Below are 22807 nucleotides of genomic sequence, written 5' to 3' on the forward strand. Positions count from 1 at the left end.
GATGTGCTGGAGTTGGGAATGTCTAATTCATTAGGAGCAGGTGAGTTTTTTTTCTCCTCCATGCGTGCAACAGGCGAGCCAGACGAGGGCGCAGCGGACTTCTCACACTTCAAGGCACGAGGAGGTGAGCTCGAGCCAGAACAGTGCGCGCATGTAACGCGACTTCTGATTGGTTAAAAGAAATCGCTGCGGGGATATTAAAGCGCGTGTGATTGGTCTGCTGCAGATAGGCGGTGCTGTGCATGGCATTTCATTGATATACCCTACAGCTGGTGGCTACAGATTCGCCACACGGAGTGAAAGGAGGATAAGAAAGTGATGAAGGCTTGAGTGTGTTTTTTTGTTTTTCTCCCAGGAAGGCTCGAGAACTGTTTTTGGTTGTATTTACAGAGTGGCACACCAAAGATTCACAGCAGCCAAAATGCTTTGCCACGTTACCCGTCCAGATTCGGTGGTGATGGAAGTGGAAGTTGATGCGAAGGCGAACGGTGAAGACTGTCTCAATAAGGTAGGATCAGCGCGCATCACGTTTTTTTTTTATTATTGTACTTTAGAAACGCAGCGAGAAACTTTCAAATCTCTCAGATATTGTACCAAATAAGAAGCCGGTTTGGTTGCATTTTATCAAGCGATGTTTGATGTGAGCGTCTTTCGTGAGCAGCAGCAACTAAAGTACCATTTTACAGTTGCACATTAAAAAAAACTGAGGAAACAAAATGTTCTGCTCGCAGAAAAGAAACGGACCCGGATTCACGGTGGGAATCTGACTTGATATTCACGCAGCAAAGTTTGGTAGAAAAACTGCCGACGGCCACCTCTACCTGCACGGCTCACTGAGAGGCAGATGGCTTTGTCCAGGTTACTAGAGTTCATTCTGGTGCGCTCAACCAGCTGCTCCACTCAAACAGAAACTTCACTAACTTGTGATCTCCCCCCTCTTTCCCCTCCACATGGCAGCAAAGGAACTTTTTCTTGTATTTTTTTCTTTTAATATAAGGCTAATTCGTATGCATTGCATATATTCTCGACTTGCCGCGGGTATGAATGAGTTTTATCTCAGCCTCCGGGCTCCCTGCAGACCAGCGGTTATGTAAGAACCCATGGCCGCTGCCGCTGAGGGGGCGTGGGATTGCGGGGTTGATGAGCCCCCTTTACCCCTGGAGAGCCTCCCAAGTTCACTTCCAAGCGATCGTGAGCTTTAGAATATTAATGGGTTTCGCGTATGCGTGTGGAGGAACCACTGGATGAGCAGCAGAAGTAGTCTGTCTCTCTCTTATCACCGTGAAAACTATAAAGCGACTAAGACGAGGCTGTGATGTGCAGTAGTCACATGGCAGGGAGTGCATTAAGTCAACACACCGTGCTGCAATAAGGAAACCCTTCTCTTTCTCCATTACTAATCTACAAGAAAAGCCCATTTACTTTAATGGGTTCTTGGAAGCACAAATATTTTTTTCAGTATACAAAAGACAGAGTTTGTTGACATGCAGGCACCACGTGTGTGCAGCAGAATGAGTGAGGAACACAAGAAAAGAAAGATCAGGTTGCAAAAAGAAACATCAGTGTGTATGGAAATATTTCAGCCAGAGAAATTGCAAAAAAAAAAAAGAAGCTACTGTCTTGCACATGTTGTCATCACATCAGACAACAAGACTAATTTGTTTGCTCATTTAAATGGGCACCACAAAGCTCCTTATGATGACTGCACAGCCAGATCTGAATGCTATCCAAAGCAGAACACTGTTTTCCTCTTTGTCACCATATGAGAAAGGTTCCAATTAGCTATTTTTTAAAGTTAATTTGTTGTTTTCTATGCTGAGGCCCTCCCCTACAAAATCCAGCTAATTGCTTTAGCACAATTGTTTTTCTTCCCCCAATAATTATTCAATGTATGTTCCTGTATTTTCTTTTTCTCACACTGCACTATGTATGACAGAAAAAAACAAAATGTGGCAATGTCAGTCTTTTTCAATATATGTAAAGTCACTGCAGCAAACACTGCACACAATATTAAACAAATGAAATATAATTATCATTTACACCTCTTGGACTATGTGCAAAACAAGGTTATATTGGGGCCTTGTGTCTTTCCTCTGCGCCCATGTTGGCTCTGACTCATTATGCCATGCTGTGAACCAAACTCTTGTCACATTGCATTAAAATAAAACTGTACCTAAAGAGTATTACATTAAACCAATTCAACTGTTTTTTTGTTTGTTTTTTTAATCAGTGCAGCACCTTAATAATCTTATTTATTACATTTTAATTACTTTAATGGCTGCATGAACTGAAACAATTGTGAATTTATGACCGCATAAAGTAAACATCTAAATGAAACATGTCTCTGAGGTGGTTAAAAATAGAATAAACACTCTTCACTGTGCAGAAAGTCTTGTGAAAGCCTCCTAGTAGGGAATTCCTTTATTAAAGTTTGTCTCATTAAAGCACATCTTGACTTGCTGCCAGTCACGTGGCCGTTCTTACTGCTTTTTAAAAAAAAAAAGTCACGTTTTGCAGGCAGCTTTTATAATAACTGTCCAAATGATTTGATGTGTCTCTTAATATGCTTTTCCGCACGGTTAGTTTAGAATCCTTTTTAAATTGCTTTGTCTAAATTCCACTTTTGGTGACCCATTTCTTTCATCTCTCTCCAGGTTTGCAGAAAGTTGGGTGTAATTGAAGTGGACTACTTTGGGCTGCAGTTCACAGGCAGCAAAGGCGAGAACCTGTGGCTGAATCTGAGGAATCGCATCTGCCAGCAGATGGATAATGTGACGCCCTGTCGGCTGAGGCTGCGGGTCAAGTTCTTTGTGGAGCCCCATCTCATTCTGCAGGAACAGACGAGGTGTGTTTACCAGCTCACGTGCTGCACAGACGATGCATGCGCCGCTGACATTTGTTCATGTGAACAGATATCATTATATTTAACTACTTCCTTTATGACACCTTCTCTATCTTGAAATTGGCCTCTCACCCTCGCCGCAAAATAACATCTAGTCTTGTTTTTATACTGATACACTGATATTTACTTACGACTCCATGTGACGAGTGATAGGCAACATGTGCGTGAAAGAATGAAGCCATCAGTAATGAGTGAGCAGATCATAATCTGATCACTTTGTTTCCAAGGCAGTGAGAATGCCCTGTAGTAACCTCTTCCCCAAACCCTTCCGGGGTTACTACAGGTCATTCTGGTGGAGCGCCAGGCAGGAAATGTGATCCAGCAGCTCTGGGGCTATGTGTCGCTCTGAGGCCTGCCCCCACGGACCCTCTGTGCGACAGCCAGGACCTCTTGTCACTGCTCCCATTCAACTGAAAATAACTTTTTGTTCCAATTGTTTGTGGCCATTTTTGTTTGAACAAAAGCCCCGCGTTTGACATTTCTGCAGATGCGGTTTGGAAACAGGCCAGCGCAAGGGTGTTCTTTTTTCTCGCAGGTTTTTGTTTCCACGGAAATATGGCATCATTGTGAGTCACGATTGCAGCTGTTTCATAGTGATTGCGATAGTCTCCGGATATAGATTTAGTGGGCATTTTTGTTTATCCGACATATGATGACTTTCATTTTGGATGCACGGTAGCAAGCAGAAAACCTGCCACAGTAAATAACATGTTGGATCGCCATCTCAACCAACTATCTGTCCAGTCTGCCAGATTCACTTCAACAAGACTCCTAGTCAGAACAAAGCAGCAAGCCCTGACAAGTCTAGATCCTGACTCAGTATTCATCTGCCCCAATTCTGTTTGAACTTATAAATAGAAACTGCATTTGCGGCCCTTGGAACCAGTCCCAAACGCTAGACAAAGTGCGATCCCGTGGATGTGATATTCACCTCAGGCGGGGTCTCCATTGTTTAATATTGCAGGACTGGAAGCGTGGATGTGGATCAAGGGCACACGTTGAGTGGGAAACCTGTTTGGTGTCTTTTTAAAGATCCACCACGCTGCTCTCGTCCTCGCTCACACACTCACACGTCCAGCAGCACGTAACTAGAACTGTAAATTAAACTCAGATGTATTTGCCTTGGCCAAATTTCCTGGCAGACCAGCACGCTCTCAGCTGCTACCCACTGACCCACCTTCAGCTGTCCCCTCCTTCCTCCCCTCTTCACTGTGCTCCATCCAGCATGAAGATATCAACTTTGCTCTTTTGTTGTCTGTTAGATATAAACTGTGCCTTCTCACACTTCCTCTCTGTCTGCTTCTCACCCGCCACCTCCCTCCTATTCTCAACCTCCCCCGACTGTGGCCCATATTTGGTGGCAACCTTTGAAGAGGAAAGTGAAAGGAGTGGGGGCAGAGACAGAGAGCGAGAGAGATAGCATGGAGGACACTTGGCTGCCTGCGCTCTGACCTCCACTTAATTAGCAGGGGTTATCAGCAGATGGCTGGCGTCGGGTGTGTGGAAGGTGGGGGGCCACGGGGTTGTGAGGGGGGGAAAAAAAAAGTTGAGATAAAGATGTGTGATGGCAGGCGATGGTATGTGGGGTTGCTGGTAATACTGACACGTGGCACACACACACACTGTGCTGTCAAGCTATGTGTTTAATTTTGGCTCATCCATCTGCTCAGATGTGATATAATTAGAGCGGTGAGGGTGCAAACACCGGCATCAACTTCAGAGGTGAGGAGAAGATGTTGATGGCACAGCAGCAACAAAGAGCTCTGAAATTCCTCCATTGGGAGGCATGCCATGTCTTTGAAATACTATCCTGGTTTGTTTTTATGAATAAAGGTAGCAGTAAAGAGGGGTTTTTTGTTTGATTTTAAGCTTGGATTTAAAACGTCTGCCTTGACTTTTACGGAATATGTTCAGAATTTCAGCAAATTAGTGATTTAAAGACTTGCTGGGGCCTAATTTCAGTCATTTCTCATGCTGTCACCTTTGACCTAGTTAAGCTAACACAGCCTCCACGCTCTACTGCAGACACAGATCAGCAAGTAGACACACCTCATCATGCCTCGAAACCTTCTTCTACTGCACATTTGCATCATTCACCCGTCTGCGGGCCACTTTCATAATCTGTCTGGGGAACAGAGATGGCCAGTTCTGCAGAAAATGTACAGCCTGTCTTCATTTGTTCCATAACTCGGTACGTAGCAGGCGCACATGTGAGCTGGAGCGAATGTTCTCTGCTAGGTTTGGATTCCCTCAGATGAGCCGAGGGGTTGGCCCCTGCCTCTACGCCCCTTCTTATAGGCCTTATTACGTAACCTGCTGAACCCGCACAGAGCTGCTTAAATAAGCCGCTGTGTACTCTGCTGCCACGCAAAGCCGAGCAGGTCACTCCAGTGTTCACGCTCACATGCAGCCGACTGTTTGGCTACATTACTGTGGTCTTCTTGTGCTGGGAAGAGTGATACCCAGATGGGAAAACCACATTTTTGTAGTATTTAAACCAAAGAATCGACTGCTCCTATACAGCTCTACAGTTGTATGGTCTGCAATTTTTTTTTTTTTTTTTTTTTTTTTAAAGAGTTATATAACCTTTTGGACGGTTCTTTTTAATGCTCACAACCAAAAGGGCAGCCATATCCATTTGAGCTGCAAGGCTTAAGTTTAGCTTGCATCTGTGGTGAAAAAAACGCCTGTTTAATCTCATTGCTTTGAGATTTTCCATTTGCCCTTCTCTCACAGGCTTGTTTTTTTATAAATCTGTTTTTTCCCCAGCTTGCCTAGGACACATTTTTTTGCAAATGCATAAAATTGGCTCTGAGAATAGCTTTCTCTCCCCTCTCAGCTTTTGTTTTTTGGGCAGCTTTGAAGGCGCCACAAGACTGAAGCAGGGCTTTTTCCAACCTTTTGTGGTTTGGGATAGTTTTGCACTGCGAGGTGCTTCCAATAATTTAGTTGTAGTTGCTTTTATAACATCTAACATATCAGCTTATCTGTTTGTTTTTTTGCTGCTTTACTACAGGAAGAACAGTGTTTTTATTGGTTAGGGGGATACTGACCCAAGGGCCTCAACAACAGCATGCATTACCCGCATCATTAAGCACCACTTGCTTGGGGGTGTTTCTGGTTTAAATATGTGAATGTTTCCCCTTCATTAGCCCTCGTAGTTAGCATTCTGATCAGGCAAATGCTGGATACCCTCAAAGGGCACAACTATTAGCACAGGCTGTGTCAGAGGTCCCGATTGTCAACCTGTTTACCTCTTTGGGGTTAAGTTTATCTTTAACTTAAATCCAAACGAGATTCAACTAAAGAAGACTTATTTTAGTCATTACACCTCTGAACGTCAGTAGTTTTCACCAGACAACGTATTCACAAGGCCGCTGCGATTACATATTAAAACATTTCTAACACTCTGAGACGGTGACAAAAGAAAAAAGACAGACACTCAAAGACAAACATGCCAGGTTTTTGCTAAACAATCTGCTCTGTGATGAAACGCAGCGCTGGAAACAATTGCAGACTAAAAATGATAAACATCTAACCTTAAGGACTCTGCTCTATCGATCACTCTCACAGGACAGCGTTTCTCCTTTCTTATATAATACCATCGATTACATAACAACCCATCGATCCGAGTGTTTCCTTGTCTCACCCGCAGTGCAAGGTCTTGTAGGCTCCAACCTTATGCAATGTGGCAGAACTCAGGGTAAAAATGTCAAAACGTACTTGACTTTGCACGAGCGTATCCGTGTTCTTTCCATTAATTAGCACCGATTAACTGCAGCAGCCTCACGGTTCTTGTGCATTGGCTTAACTCGACTCTCATTTCCTGCACAATTCAGCTTTGTCTTTTCTCCGACGTGAAACTGCAGCAGTAGGTCTCCCATGGAAACTAGAAAGGGAGCATCATCTCTGACAAAATTCATGCGCTTTCTCGTCGACCAAATGTTCTACAAAAACAATTTGAGGTAATTTATTCAGGTCACACACCAAGTTCTCATTTTCAGCTCGCTGTGTGTGGCAAGCTACACGGATGATCAAACCCAAGATCACATAAGACGCCTGTGGGTCTCCTAGTGTTCGAAAGCACAGCAAAGTTTTTATCAGCACGCTCCACCGACAGTAATTATTCACTTGTAGCTTCCCTGTGAGTTTTTATATCCTCTGCATTTGTTGTGCACTTGAGTAACCTGGGTCTGGTTTGTCTTGGGTGAATTCATAACATTAGCCTTTGTCCAGGAATGACAGAGCTGCTATATTTGTTTGGCGCCAGAACTGAGGATTGATGCTGGACTATAATCGCCGTTTTACCATCCAGTGCAGAGCGCCAGTCTGTAGCCCAAGGAATTTAGCACACAAACAGCTTCTTTGTTTTGTTGCTGTATGGCTTTTCAGTGCAACTTGCCACAGTGCAAAGGCACATGTGTTATATTTAGTGCAATCGCTCTGTGACTTTGTGCTAAACAACACAATTGCCACTGTTCTTTTCATTCAGCCGACAACGTGGGAGAAGATGCTGGGCAAAGTTAACTACAGTTCATTGACAGATAGTAACCTCGCAGCACATAGCTTCTGGCAGTGTGTTATTTGACTAGCTTACAAACCGCATTGTTGAGAGTCCAACCGATGAGGTCTGAAACTCTACTGATGATTGGCTGGATGAGGCGCAGTCTCTAGGCAGAGGTGTTAGGTTTCAGTTTGTGGGAACGTTTTGTTCTGCTGTGTACTGAACCGGCTGACATTCTGCATGCTGCTGAAAACGGACACTGGGTTGGGGTAGAAAACATTAAAATGAGACAATAGTTTTTATAGCTGGGTGGAACAGACTGGAGGGAGTTTAGTTGACTTGGTAATGAGTCTCTTACTCGAAAAAGCACGCCCTGCTTTTTCTGTGGCAGCAGAGTGCGTTTAAAAGTTGATTTTTAAGGGTCCACACTGAGCAGCTAAAGAGCACACAAACGCTGCATCTTGGGGTATTTTAGTTTTTATTTAAGCGGTTCACAGAATGGGCAGGAGAAATCAGCTGAAAGGCATGAATTATTTCATCCCCTTAGCACAGCTCCGTAACCAGTGGCCTATTTTTAAATATTCTCTCTCTGGGTTCAGGCCCGCTTTAATTGAATTATTCCAGCCAGGCAATCAAGGATTCAAACATTCCTGCAGCCCCCCCACATGACCTCTCCCTCCTCCACAGTCGCTGTTTCGGATAGCTTTTATTTTACCTGTTAGCATTCACAGCAGGGTTATGACTGCAAATAAGTAAGCCCCTTAAGACTTTGATTATGGGGTATATGTCTGTGAAGGACAAAGCATTGTGGTGTATTACAGTAAAAGTAGGCCAGGAGACTTTGGTCTCAGCCCAGACTTCCTGGTATTCAGTCTGTGTGTCGGAGCGTTAGTAAGGGTCAGCTCGGAGCGGAGGCAGCGTTGCGACAGAAGTACACTACACTCTGTTGTGATGCAGTTGCACATATGTCTGAATAGGATCATGCGCCCGTTCTTTATGTGGTGAATCAAAAAGGACTGAGTCATGCAGAGGAGAGGCTTGGCAGCTGATAAACGGTTTCATGAGTCTGCTGTATGCAATCCTCACGATGCCAAGAGACGGATTTAGGTCCTGTGATTCAGTGTACACTCAAAAGGAGTCACAGTGACTCAATTTCTCTATCATCTGCCTGGAAACCCATTTACTTGCGCGTGAGGGTCGTTTATTCATTCTGTTGTCTCGTGTCGCCTTGGTTACTGGTGTGCAAACGTGACGGGTTTGTAAAAGACTAAGATCTTTTTGGAGATGTGTCTTAACGCTGTTGATTTATGGACCCTTGCATCTCCCACACCCCGAGTGGAGGATGGACCTTGACAGGTGCTGAGGCAGCACTAAGGCCTGGTCCTGGCACAGCGGCCTGAAAAGCTATCTGCTTAATGTAAAGGTCAGGCAAGTACAAGCAGAAGTGCATGTGTTTTGTAATTAATTGGAGCAAACGTGACCGACAGTTTTTTGGACAACCTGAGCAACATATTTGTTATCATGGCAGGAGTTGTGTAGGGAGTTCTCATTGTGCAAAGCTGGTGTTTTAAGACTCACAAGGATCTCAGTGGGAGAATTCTCTACCGTCTACACGTGAAGCGGCTGCATGTTGTCGCTCGTCTCAAGTTGTTTTGCTGGTGGCCGAGTGTGCATCTGATACCTCTCGGCCCCGGAGCAGTCAGACAGGAACAGCTACTCTTGATCCATAGTTACCTCTGTGGCAGGGCCTGTTAACCTGCCCTACTGTACGGCTTGTAATAGATGTTTTCTTCTCAATCGTAATTGCAGTTTTGGCCCTGAGCTCAGCAAAGCAGGCACACCTGTTTACATGCATGTGGGTGCCCACAACACGGGAAATGCCGCAGTCTGATTTCTTGCTCAGCAGCTCTGAGGCAAAAAGCGCATACCATGGCCCACATTGTCACAGATCTCACAGACAAAGCGGAGGTTGAACTCAATACATCTCCTCGTGTTTCCGATTTCGTCAGAACCAAAACCAACAACAAGCCGGGACTTGTGCTCAAGGAAGCTGTGAAGGTATAAACTGCACCTCAAGCACAGCGATGCCGTGACCGATCTTAACCTCTTGCCAATCCCTGTCTGAACTACAGTAACCTCCGCGGCTTGCCCTATAATAACCCTTCGTCGGCAACCTGTAGTAAACTCCCAGTCAAGTCAGCCCTATTGTTTGCGTCAGGCAGGTAGCTAACTAGCAGCGCTCCATCACATGATGCCTGCTGGGCCTGACACAATGGAGCGCAGTGTTTGTGTGTGTGTTGGAGGGAATGGGATGTTTAACACCATATCAAAGCACTGTTTGTTATGCCTGAGGCTAGTCAGCTATGGGGCTTCGTTGTTACAGTCTGGCTTTAACAGGGGCGGTGTAGACCGACTTTGTTTGTGTGCAATACAGCTGCTTTTGCCGTTGTTGATACTCCTTGGAAGAAGTGTGTGTGTGTGTTTCGGATGAGGTGTGTCTGTTGTTGCATTGTGAAGCAGCTGCATTACACGTGTGTGAGTGTATTCTGTCGTCAGGTGGCGGGCTGCTCCTGCAAGAGGCTGGGTTTTTTGTTGTTGTTGTTTTTTTATTTCCAGTCCCATAGGATGACACAGGAAACGTCACCTCCAGATCATTCCTGTGTAGCTCCCACGAGGCACCTCACGCATTTACTGCATAAACAAAACAGCGGATTCATATAGGGGAAGGAGTGCTGTGTGCTATCTTCCTCCTCCACTGTAAGTGTCCCTCTAAACCCTCTCAAATATCCTCAAGTCACGGTATGACCTGATTTGCGCAAATGTAAAATGTCTCCCTTAGCCTCACGCTTCAAAGAGAACTGTAGCCCAAGGGAGATTTCCTTTAGTTGAAATAACAAGCAGTTTCAGGCGCAGCGTGCTTTTTAGTCTACCGCATCATGTGGATGGCAAAAAATATTTGGTGAAAGGAGAGAAAATGGGGTAAGAAGTCGCTTTGCATGTGGAGGGATGTGTTGGGAGAAAAGTGACGCGCAGCAAAACGAAGACGGTAATAGAAGAAAGCTGTCCAACTGGTTTAACCCTAACAGGACCAGGTGACTTAAAGCAGGCCGGTTTACAATCTCCTTAAGGTTACTGTGCCATAGGTCACCTCAAGGAAGGCTCCGCGGAGGTTACTGTAGTTCAGCGTCGGCCCTGATGTAAGGATCGTCTCAGTCAGGGTGTTACTGCTGTTGACGTCTTGTGTCCCGCTGCGAGAAGGAAAGAATTCCTCACATCTTCTGGTCAAAACAATGGAAAGACCTGCCACGGCTTATTTTTTCGAGATTTTAGCTGTTTTCCTTGGCCACACCAGAACTCCATGTTCCCTTTTTAATCATGCAGCCCAAACAATAACAACTGTTGTTTATAACCGCCATTAATCTTTTGAACTATTTTCCCGACTGTCACTTCATAAAAACCCGCCCCAGTCTGAGCAAGAATGGTTCATATCAGGCAAAGCACAAGTAGAAGGGAACTGCCTTTATGTGGGCATTATGGTCGCATTGTTTTGGGTGAAAAAGTCACGTATAAAGAGACTCTAAGTCAACAGGAGGACTGAACACGTGACACTCGTACAGTTGGCTCTGACCGCTGAGTCACAGGTTAAAAGTCCAAGTACATTATACACTGGAGAAAGCGGCCATTCAGTCCTGTAATTTCTTTCCCTTCCTCTATTTCCACTTTTACAGCGTCCGGTGAGGTCATTTAAAGGAAGTTCTAATAGTGGCTGTGGCGGAAGAGGCTGCAATAGAGTCATTGTAGCTGCTGAACAAATGTCAGTTGCTTCTCCTTCTGCTGCACACAAACACCTGCTGTGTGAAATTCAAGCCTTGCAGTGACCACCTGCTGTAGGTCCAAACTCCATCACACATGGAAGTGTTTTGTGCCTCGAAAGTTGCTCATTTGTTGCTTTTTTTTTTTTTTTTAATCAGGGAAGACAAATGTAAACAAAGAATCTGTCTTCGTTTGTTACTTTAAACACAGGTCCACTAGATGAGAATGTCAGATTTTCATCCCTTGTTTCCTCGTTCTTTCCAACAGACACATCTTCTTCATGCACGTGAAGGAGGACCTCCACAACGGTCACCTGCGTATGGGCTCGGAGCAAGCAGAGGAGCTGAGTGCACTCCTGGCACAGGCAGAGTTTGGTGACTACAACCAAAACACAGCCCAGTACTGGTATTCAGAGCTGTGTGGAGAGGAGCCCAGCACTGCCACGATCAACAGGTACAACACTCACACACACCACAGCAGGCTTCAAGAACAGCTTTAAGTCAAAATGCTGCACCCTCTGGGGAAATGTATTCACTGCTTTAGCATTCCTAAGTAGTTGGCATTACTCTCACCTGAAATTATGACTATGGATGTCAAGAAAACTGGAATCGAATAGCCTTGAAGCATGCAAATTACCACAAACGATCTAATTGGACAGTCACAGAAACCCGCTGACCTTTCTCTGTGTCAGCCCTCCTCAACTTCTGCCCTCTCACTATTTAGAGGGAGGTAAGAATCCACCTCAAACGACTTGATGAAAAGTAAATATTAGCTCATGGCAACTAGCCAAGGATGACATAATGCAGCCGCCGGTCTTCAAGGAAAATAATAAAAAGTATTTTAGGAAACTCAAAATGCTGTTTTAAGCAAAAACTGCGACACACAGTTGGACTGATGTGCTGTCTTTTTTTTTATTATTATTTTACAGCAGTTTGCTTCTCAGTTGGAGTAACTTTTTAGATAAGAGTGCATCACACACAGCCACGTAGCAGTGTGAGAGCTAATACACCCACGCTTATCAGGAGATTAGATAGCTTGTGTTTGCAGAGTTCCTCTGACATAACCTCCCACTGTACATCTCCCCAAACACAACCAGGGTGACAGAATTTTACTACTACAGCAACTTTTAAAGGCTGTGACTCCTGGCATTACCATACATCTGACAGTTTGACAAGCAAGTGTGAACGCCACGTCCCTTCCCTCTTGCCTCCGTTACTTGTGCAGTCTTTCATGTTGCTACCAGTTGTTGAGCGTATGAAACTGTATCTTACCGAGGAATGGATTTCTTTAACAATTTAACGGTTCTATCGCTTTGACCAATGCTGCTTATCGGTCGGGTACTTCAGCAGTATTGTTATCAGTGCTTTTTTGTTTTTGCTTTTTAAAGAGAAAAAAACAGAACAAGTTAAGAACAGAATAATAAATGCTTTATTTTCTCATACGTACTGTCTACTAATTATGTCTTGATGAATGATCAGAGCACTGTGGACAAGGTCAGGGTTGTACTCACAAAATCAAATATTCCACCATGTGTCATTAGACTATCCAACATTATATCAGAATTAAAAGCTCCACCTTGAACAGATATTAAGTAAATGTCAGCACATTGTGTCGATAAAACCGGTTTCCCTCTTTGCTTTTGAGTATTAAATTAGCGCAGGACTTTGAGAGTATTTTTATTGTGTGATTTTAAATAATTTAGTAAAGAAAACTGTTGGAAGTACTTCTTCAACCACCAACATTCAGAAACGGTGAAAATCAAATAAGACAGAGTTTGTCTGCAGCCTCCAAATCACTAAATCCTGCTGCTCTGAGCTACGATAGGATTTCTAACCGCAGACAGTTAAACAAATGTCTGGCATTTTTGCAAGTCCATGCATTTCCCAGTATTTGCTCTCTATAAATTTCACAGAACATTCTTCCAACTGTGGATCAACACAGTGTACATGTGTCATTATGCATTTCCAACCACAGTCTGCAGAAGCATCCCTCTATGCTGCCTAAGCACTGGTCTCATAAGGAAAGCTGTCAGAAAAGCTGCGTTTCACTTTGACAGATAAAACACACTCTAGTCTTGCACGGCTTGTGTAATACACCCATCGATGTAGGCGGTTCTTCATGTAAGATCATCTGCGTGATAACCTTTGCGTCATTTCCAATCTGAGCCTGGTTAAACTACAGCCGTCTTCCTCTCCATTTCCTCTACAGCATCATTTCCAGGCACAAAGCTCTGGATGGTATGAGCCAGGGCTCAGTGGAGTATCAGGCGCTGCAGCTGGTCTCCTCTCTGGAGCACTACGGCGTGGAGTGGCACTGGGCCCGCGATGCAGGCGGTCAGCGCTTGGCCATCGGAGTCGGCCCTGAGGGCATCGCCATTTGCAAGGAGGACTTCAGCTTAGTAAACAGGTACGCTCCACCTAGATGTAGTAATAGGTGTGTTTGCTTCTTGAAAGTAACACCAAGAGGTGTCGAGAACTTTTTGCATGTCTCTCTTTAACAGTATTCAGTATGTAACATATTTTTCTGTCATTTTAGGATAAGCTACCCCATCATCCAGATTGCCACCCAGTCGGGGAAGAGTGTCTACCTGACAGTCACCAAGGACACAAATGATAGCGTGGTTCTTTTGTTCAAGCTAATCAGTAACCGAGCAGCCAACGGGCTGTACCGGGCCATCACAGAGACCCACGCTTTCTACAGGTGAGCGCTAAAGACGTCATTTAATCCCAGCTCAGTGGCTCAAATAAAGCACACTCCGATGCCATACACTGCGACTATGTAATCACATTTTAATAGAAGTGAATTCAGGCTTTCTGATAACTTTGCACTGTTCCACAAAGTGAATACCTCTAAATCATGAGAGGCAAGCACCAGACTAAAGACTGCAGCTCGCCTCATGTGGTGAGCCAAGATAAGTTGAAATTAATTTTAAGCACTGCTGCACATAGTTCTGTGTTTCTATATGGAGCTTTTCAAGGTTTTTTCCTGACTCAGAAGAGTTTTTTTTTTAATTCTGCACCAAGGTAACTGTGATCGGTCCGCATACAGTAAAAATCTGTTCATTTTCCTGTTAATTCTGACTGTCTGATAAATAAAAGCTTCAGTAAATAAAACCCCAAATTAACAAAACAAATTGAAAGCTTTTTTTTCTTCTCTGTTATTTTTTGATTGCGTGATTTTCCTTTGGCCCTGGTAAAAAAAAAATCTCTATGCAGGAGTCTTCTTTCCAGGAAAAACCCGGTCTTCTAGTCATTCATCAATCTGACCTGGCTCAGAATGTGTTTCCCAACCTCTGGAGCTTGTTGTAGTCATGTAATGCAGTTTATCGTTCACTGTCCTTCCCTTAACACTAGTAGCTTATGAGAGAGGTGGAGGACAACGTGACCTGAAATGTGTTCTGTAAAAACACATTCTGCTCTATTTAGTGTTTGGTGCTGACAGAGGCTACACATTAACCAAGTGTTCATCTGTCCCTTTTATAGGCATTTTTATATTAAAAACACACGTGATGTGGCACAGACAATAATAAACAAACATGTCCTTGACCTGAATGAGTGTTGATGGACATACAGATTGCTCAGGACAATCTTTTATTGGGTTAAAAAGGCATTTTCTTTTCCCATAGACAATATGTGTTCGCACTCAAAAAAAAAAAAAAATCGCTGTGAGCAGGGACAATTCAAATGGCTGAGCTATGAAATTGTTCTCAATCACAATAGTACAAAGGTACAAAAGACGGCCCTGTCGCTTTTGTTTCAGGGATGGGTTTTAGCTCAGAGTCTGCAGATTTTTGTAGCAGCCATGTCTTCATCGTGCTCGCTCCGAAGCAAGTGTTTATCTTACAGTGGTGACTGTGGCATCAGAGCACGATGAACTTTAAGGGTTCTCTGAATACACAGTGCAAAGGGAATATAAATAAACACAGACGTGCCCAGAGCAGCGTTACTACAGAAATCATTATTTACACACATGTTTAGATCAATATTGGACAGTTTGCTCTATTTTTATTGACATTGGTAGTCAAGTCTAATCTCCTTTTCCTTTCCAGGTGCGACACAGTTACCAACGCAGTGATGATGCAGTACAGCAGAGACTTTAAAGGCCACCTAGCTTCACTCTTCCTCAACGAAAACATCAACCTGGGCAAGAAATACGTTTTCGACATCCGACGCACCTCCAAGGAAGTGTACGACCACGCTCGCCGCGCGCTCTACAACTCCGGCGTCGTGGACCTGGTGTCCCGCTCGGAAAGCGGCGAGCGCTCCTCTCCTTCACGCTCCCCAAGCAGGGACGAGCAGCAGGACGAGGGGCTGGACTGTGGCAGCTGCCAGCAGAGCCGGGCCCTGCAGGAGCGGCTGCAGAAGCTCAGGGAGGCTCTGTTGTGCATGCTGTGCTGCGAGGAGGAGATAGATGCTGCGTTCTGCCCATGCGGCCATATGGTGTGCTGCCAGACCTGCGCGAGTCAGCTTCAGGTGAGACTCTTCTCCACAGAATTATCCATGGAAGACAAATGAGTTTGTTTATGAGCCACAGCAGGTGGGCTTTTCATTAGCATGGTTAGCATTTGCAAAGTCATGTATACTGTTGTGCAAATGCTGAGGTCAGCACTACCCTATAACCAGTACTTCATAAAGATGAATTAGACAGCAAGTCAGAAGCCTGAAAATCAAAGTTTTGTTTTGTTTGGTCCTCAACTCAAAAGAACCTCATCTTACTTTGAGTCTGCAGTTTTACCGAAAGCTCTTTAATTACACTTTAGTTCCAACTTCCTATCCTTTTATGGTCCTTTAAACAACGTCCAAAGCCTTGCTTACACTCTACTGACCTGATTGTCCCCACACTTAATCAGCTAAATGTTGCCCATCTTGCGGAAGCAGATGGTGTGTGTGTGTGTGTGTGTGTGAGTGAGTTTGTCTTATGAAGGGATTATGGCAGCCAGGCAAATCTCCCTTCCATTAACTCAACTAGGAAACGTGACCCAGCTAATAGACGTGCGAATGAGTCAGTAGAAACTTGAGAAAAGGAAAGAAAGCTCGCTGCTTTCAGAAAGACAAAAAACAATGTGAAAACTGTTCCCATAATCTGATCGACTTTTGTAAAAGATATTTGTCACAAGGTCTATTTTAATACTGATGTGAGATATAACGGCGTTAAAGTTGCCTAAACAAGACATTCTGTGCGACTCTCAGTGTTGTAGGATGTTATATTGTCTTAACGTGCAGTTCATCTTCACTGGCTTAGATGCCTCCTGCTTTTATGTCCCGTCTAGATACTGTTAACTGTGTGATTGTAGCACATCCAGGTGTGAGCCTTTGGGAATCATTATTGTATTATATATGATAACTCAACTTGTCATGCAGTACAAGGCTGATGCATTTGTGAGCTTGGTTATCATTTCAGAAAGCGAGATGTCGTCCATGTAGATTCTCAGTAATTCAGTTCATGGGAATGAGTGCGTCAGTAGAAAGTACATGGGCTTCGTTTCTTGTTTCTTGATGTTTCACACCTTGTCCAAGAGGCTACTTCAGTTCTGACTGATGAGGACTCTCAGATGTATACTATCACCCCCAAATCACACGGCTAATGGGCCACGAATGACTCAACTCTCACATGCCTTAAAGTCGGGGGATGACTCAAGGTGTTAATGGTGGTGAAATGTTCTAGAAGAGATCTCAGACTGCGTTATAAGTGGTGTCGTAGACCCCCTCGGCTGTCTGAGTGATTCCTGTTGGTTCAAAAAGAAGCCAGATTGTAAATGATTCTGCTTCTCGCTTGTTTGGTGACCTCGGTAGAACTTTTCCTGACGAGTTTATGGTCTCAACAACTCAGTTTCAGTATCCTTTGGTACAGAAAGATGTAAATTTCAAAATAAAATTAAAAAAATAAGCCAGACTCTACCTTTTAAGACGAGGTTACCCAGTGATTGATCAGTCACTTTTGAATGGACGTGTATCATGTCCTTGAATGGAGATCCACTTTTTGCTTGTCGCACCTTAAAGACCAAGATAAGGGCTAAATGGCAAACATAAGGCTTTAAAATGGTAGTCTGCAAATGACGCTAGCCATGTCTATCTTTTATATATAGTGTATGCATCCAACCCAAACAAGTGTGTCAACTCCCCATTTTACAATTTATTGTCAATTGACAGTTAATAGGCCAAGACTTGAAAAAAGGTCTAACTTTAAAGAAGTTTTGAAAAGTCTGTAGTAATCAGCAGGGATGTTACTGTAAATTAGTAATTTGGGATTTCATTTGCTCAAGCTTTTGTTTATCAGATGGTCAGAAGAATTCGAGCTGCTAGCTAGCTACTGCTACAGCAAGCTAACATAGCATAATGTTATTAGCGTAACCAAAAGTCAGCTAGTTAGCCGTTCGGACACGTAATAATACTTCTTGTTATCTATTTTATTACTGTGTTGGACGATAGAGTGCATAACTGATCAGAAATCCAACATTAGCGAGGCTACAAATCATTGATGAAGCCATGACAAAATTCTTAGGCTCACATTTTCCAGGAAAAGTGTCACATTTTTTGTCCAACCTAGGACTCTGTGCTAAACACTGTTTCTCTCTATGCCCTCAGCTGTGTCCCGTGTGTCGGTCCGAGGTGGAACACGTGCAGCACGTCTACCTGCCGACCTGCACCAGCCTGCTGAGCCTGACGCTGACCAGCAACCACCAGCACCGCAGCAGCATTCCTGCACCCATCCACAGAGACATGGCGTCTCCTCACACCTGCTCCACCACCGAGTATGAACACAAGCTCTACCACACATAAAGACGGCTCCAGTCAACCTACCAAACTCCACTATGAACACTTTGAAGCTATACCAGCCAGATTTCATGCGTTTTTCCTGCCTGGACTTCACCAACTACCAAACATATAGAAACTCCTGAGCATAATCAAAGACCGGCACACTCAGCTTTGGTGTGTTTTTATTGTTATTTCACTTTTGGACTGTCAGTTTGTCTGATTTGGTTTCTTAGTGTTGTTGTTGTTGGTTTGTGTATCATTCTGTCCAAGTCGTCTTTGTTTTAAACACCCACCACATCGTGATTTTTAGATTAGGCTCTTATTGTCCTTGTTAATTAAGTTATTGCATCAGTTGATCTGATACAGAATTTTGCTTTTGAGCTTCTTTTTTTTTTTGGTTGTTTGCTCCATATCAGGCTCCTAGCCCCAGAACCCGATCCATATGACGAACCTATGTGTTTTAGAATAGCTGAACACTGTGCATATTGATTGAGTCTTTTTTTGTTTTTTTTTTCATTTTTAAAACTTTTTAAAAGTTGTGTTTTGATTTGAGAACTGAATTTCATGGTGTAATGGAGTGAAATGCATTATTTTTTTTAATATTATATTGTTTTTCATGTTCCATGTTTTCCATGCCAATGATGGGGTGTTCAGAGGCTAAGCAGTCCTGCTCCTCGATGTACTAATTGGACTCAAAAGGAAGACTACCATGGTCTTATTCTGATCTCGGAGTCAAACTAGAGTCTTGGGGGGTCTTTTAGTCCATCTGAACTGTATCTCGCTGACACTCCTTCAACCTCTCACCTCAAAACAAGGTCTTGATGATTAACTGCCATTTCCAAAACAACAGGCCTGGTTTCATAGACTGCTCCGCTCTCACACGTTCATCTCCATCCAAACAGAAAAGCAGATATTAAGAGGACTAAAAGACTCCTAGTAAACAAAGAACCACAATTCTCTGCAAAAATAGGAATCTGTCCAACAGCAGCTGCTTCCTCTGAAAACCCCAGCTATAAATTTCTTCTCTGGGGTGTACTAGTGAGCTCTTTTTGATATTTTAAAGGGTACTAGGAGATCTGTACGTGCAATACTTGCTTGCTTTTGTTTTTTTTTGGGTTTTTTTTGCCAAGCTTTTTGTTTTTTTATTTAATTTCAAAGACTGTATTTAAATTTTTAAAAACAGCGATATTGTCACTTTACCAAGGAAGTTTTCCACATGTCTGTAGGGGGTTTTGGCCTTAATGTAGCAGCAACACGTGTTTATTATTATTACAAACTTTCCACAGACTTTTTTTTTTTCCTGTTAAGAAAAGGAAAACATTGTTTGTTTAATGCTGACACAGTTATGCTCAGTCACTGCAGGGGAAGGACTTTTAATTTTCACATCGTACAAGTAGCGATTTGTTTCTGTTTTCTGAAGCAAATGCCACTATGCTCTGTAAAATAACTCTTAGAATTAAATCCTTTTTATATATATATTCTGCTTTTAACAGAAGAGAAAGTATTAATAAAGTTGTTTTTTTTAAAAACACCCTGACGTTGTGGAGCATCTGTTACAGTTTTGCGGTCTTCTCCGAGCACTCGAGAGTAGAACAAGCAGAACGCCACTGAAACCAGAAATCATAATACGATAATTGTAGCGTGTTAAATTATTAAAGGACGTACTATGTTTGGGTGAACCGATGCTTTCTGTCGGGTATTAGGCTGAAGGAACCACTGTGCCAAATGTTCCCACTGAAGGTTGGTACCTCCTTAAAAGGTCTCAAAATAAATCTGAAGAACAGTTGGTAGAATCTTTACTTCTTCTTCAGGAATCAAACAGTCCTCATAGGACATATCAGAAAAGAGGAAGCCCTCTTTGTTCAGTTAAACGAGTTACAAATCATGTCAGCTAAGGTCATAACCTTTTGGTGAAGCGATTGTAGGAGGGAACTAACCCCAGTAAACTGAGAGAGACTACATTCAGAGGATTGGACCTTTTGTTTAAAGAGGCAGATTTACCGTTAGATAACTGAAGGGAATATTTAGCATAATAAAACCACGTGGAAGTCCTTTTAATTCAAACAGACTGGTTTTGTTAAGGCTGTTTGGTGTACTTACCGTGACTTTCCTCCTCACTTCTCCCATGTGTGTTGTACACTGAAAGGTCAACCCATCATTGGAAGAGAGCTGGAAAGTTGTCTCGGCAGCCGGTGGGAGAAAGAGGCTCTCTGCGCTGATTAGAACTGACAGGCACCACCGGACTGTGATTATAAAGTTTGGAAGTACAAGTTAAAAGTAGAAAAGTTATTGATTAGTCTGACTTACCTCTCTGAAGCCTCCTGTCTGTCCATGTTCTTCTGCGTGAGAACACTTCACTCTTTCTCTCTCTCTTTTTTTTAAATCAGTTTTTTTTTTGTTCGCTCTCAGGCACCACTGCTTTAACTCCAAGGACACTGATGACAGCAGGGAGGGAGAGACACGTGAGAAAGAGTGCTGTGATTTGTTATTCGTCAGCCATGCAGAAATCTTGTACAGCTGCAGGTTAAAAACAAAAAAACAAAATAAGTAGCATCACATAAGAACACCACCTTAAACGTGTATATGGGAAGATCATAGACTGTATAAGGAAGATTGGACGTAGCAACCGGCCCTGAAAAGTAAACCTGGAAGTGTCATAAACTTGCAGTAGCACTACAGCAAAACAGGTGCTGGCTCCAACCATGTAGCCCGGTTCTAAACAGGATAACACAAATCATGAAAGACAGCTTTAATACAGCTCAGGACGGTTTTTTTTCATTAGTTTTCATGGTCAAACCCAGAGATCAGGTGGCCAATCTGAAAATAATTCAATACTGAGTTTTATATAAATCGTCAAAGTTTCGGTCATATGGGGGGCGTGGCTGTTTGATTGACAGTCAGCTCTAGAATGATTGACAGGTCATAGGGAGCCTCATTCACCATAAACTCAGGTGTCATCCTCGTTTGGTTTTATTGGTGCCGGGTGTCCTCACCGGCACGCAAACCGGACACCTTCTAGTTCACCTTCTAGCTTACCTTGCAGCCCTTATTGCACATTTAAAAACATTATTTAACAACTGTGAAAGATGAGTCAAAGTATGAAATAAATTGATGAAATAAATGTGTTGCCCAGCTTACAGTGGAGTGTAAATACTTGACAGTCACAAGATAAGTGTGCTTTATGAAAAGAAGGAGCTGAATCTGCAACATTACTGTTATTACTGTACCGGATGGGGACGACATCAGTGCTGCTCTTCCTCACAGGGATGAAGAAGGAGAGAAGACTCTTCACCTCAGACAACTTCAGCTAAATGTTCATGTTCTGTGTAGCTTATAGAGCACATCAGATGTAAATGTTCCCAATGATCCACATCATGGCTGGAAGGAAAAGACACAAACAGTAAGAAAAAGGTTCGTTCATTCCAACAGCTGGAACATTAAATATGAGCATGAACACAGCAGGATGTGACTGTTGCACAATAGAAAGTGTGATGTTTTTAACATGTTTTTTAATCTTAAGGAAATGTTTGTTTCCCTGGATGAAGCCAAAGAACATTTCACTGCCTTAGAAGAACAATAAAGGTTGTTGTTTTTATTCCAAAGTATGATAATGTGATTAACAGAGAAAAAGGAAAACAGCCCTCTGATTACATGAGCTCCTCGGTTATCTGATAAAACACTGCTGTAGAGAAAACAGTCTGCTGGACCGATTGACTTTAGATAACAGAAAGTAACTATGACTGACCTGAGGTTCAGTGTGATGCTCATGTCATGGTGATCAGACCTCAGTAGCTTCACTGTTTCTCAGTGAAATGGACAGAAGCTGTTAAAAACCAGAGAACAGAGACATGAACTGAGCTTTATTCATTGAACTGAGAGATTAACATTCATCAGAATTCTGTGGTGTAACGTTAGCTTGGTTTAGCTTCTAGCTGTCTGCCATGAGACGGCAGCAGATAACAGACTGTAATAACGTTATTGATCCGTTATGATTGATCAGATGTGACCTATAGGAAGTTAGTCACAGACAACAGGTAACTCATTTATGACACTGACAAATCTGATGAAGCATCAGTGTTAACTAGTCAGGAAACCTAACCTGGGATTTACTTTAACTTAAAAACAAGATGTTAGATCCTGTTTCACCATCAGAGGCTCCACAGTCTGATGTTAACTTACAGTAACTTCAGTAACGCAGGTCACTGTTGTGGACGTGAAAACAACCAGTTACTAAGACGACTTTAACACTACCTGTAGAGTTTAGCTCCACTTTTGGAGGCTAACATTGTTAGAAATAGCGTCGGTAAACACAACAGCAGCAGGTAAATGTGGACGGACAGAGAGTCCTCGGCTCTCAGTCAGTCTGACCAATCACTGCTCTCCAGCTCCGCCCTTGTTTTCATCTCTGGCTCCAAAAATCCAAGATGTCAACCAGGAAGTCGCAAAGCCCTGGCTTCATTTTCTTGGTGCAGAAACCAACAGGTGACGTCCAACCTTCCTTATACAGTCTATGGGGAAGATACAGTATATAAAAACTCTAGTCATTTCCCTGTAATATGGAGTTTCCACAAAAAAATTCTATTTCATAGTTAGAATTCTTCACCAGGTCTGTTCATGGGAATATATTTTAAACTGCATCAATATCAAATCAGTCTTTTAACCTCAAACTCTTCATTTTTCCCAGAGAATTTCAATTATTTCAAAACTACAATCTGTAAATGGGACAAGAAGACAGAGCTTCAAAACGGCTACACATGTGGACACTGTTGACATCAAAATGACCTGCTTTTATCTCAACCATGATACAAATTAACCTGTATCCAAACGTGTCCC

At 43.1% G+C, this 22807-nt stretch overlaps 1 protein-coding gene across 1 annotated transcript; it reads left to right on the top strand.

Annotated features, from left to right (window-relative positions):
- Nucleotides 1–285: 285 nt before the first annotated feature.
- Nucleotides 286–19505, top strand: mylipa (myosin regulatory light chain interacting protein a). The gene is made up of 7 exons (XM_008301070.1): nucleotides 286–508; nucleotides 2655–2845; nucleotides 11487–11672; nucleotides 13428–13625; nucleotides 13755–13919; nucleotides 15268–15691; nucleotides 17804–19505. The coding sequence occupies exons 1-7, from the start codon at nucleotides 422–424 to the stop codon at nucleotides 17996–17998; spliced, it is 1446 nt and encodes a 481-aa protein (XP_008299292.1). The 5' UTR covers nucleotides 286–421; the 3' UTR covers nucleotides 17999–19505.
- Nucleotides 19506–22807: the final 3302 nt, after the last annotated feature.

The sequence above is a fragment of the Stegastes partitus genome, unplaced genomic scaffold (genome assembly GCF_000690725.1).
Source record: "Stegastes partitus isolate 25-593 unplaced genomic scaffold, Stegastes_partitus-1.0.2 Scaffold34, whole genome shotgun sequence".
Classification (NCBI taxonomy): domain Eukaryota; kingdom Metazoa; phylum Chordata; class Actinopteri; family Pomacentridae; genus Stegastes; species Stegastes partitus.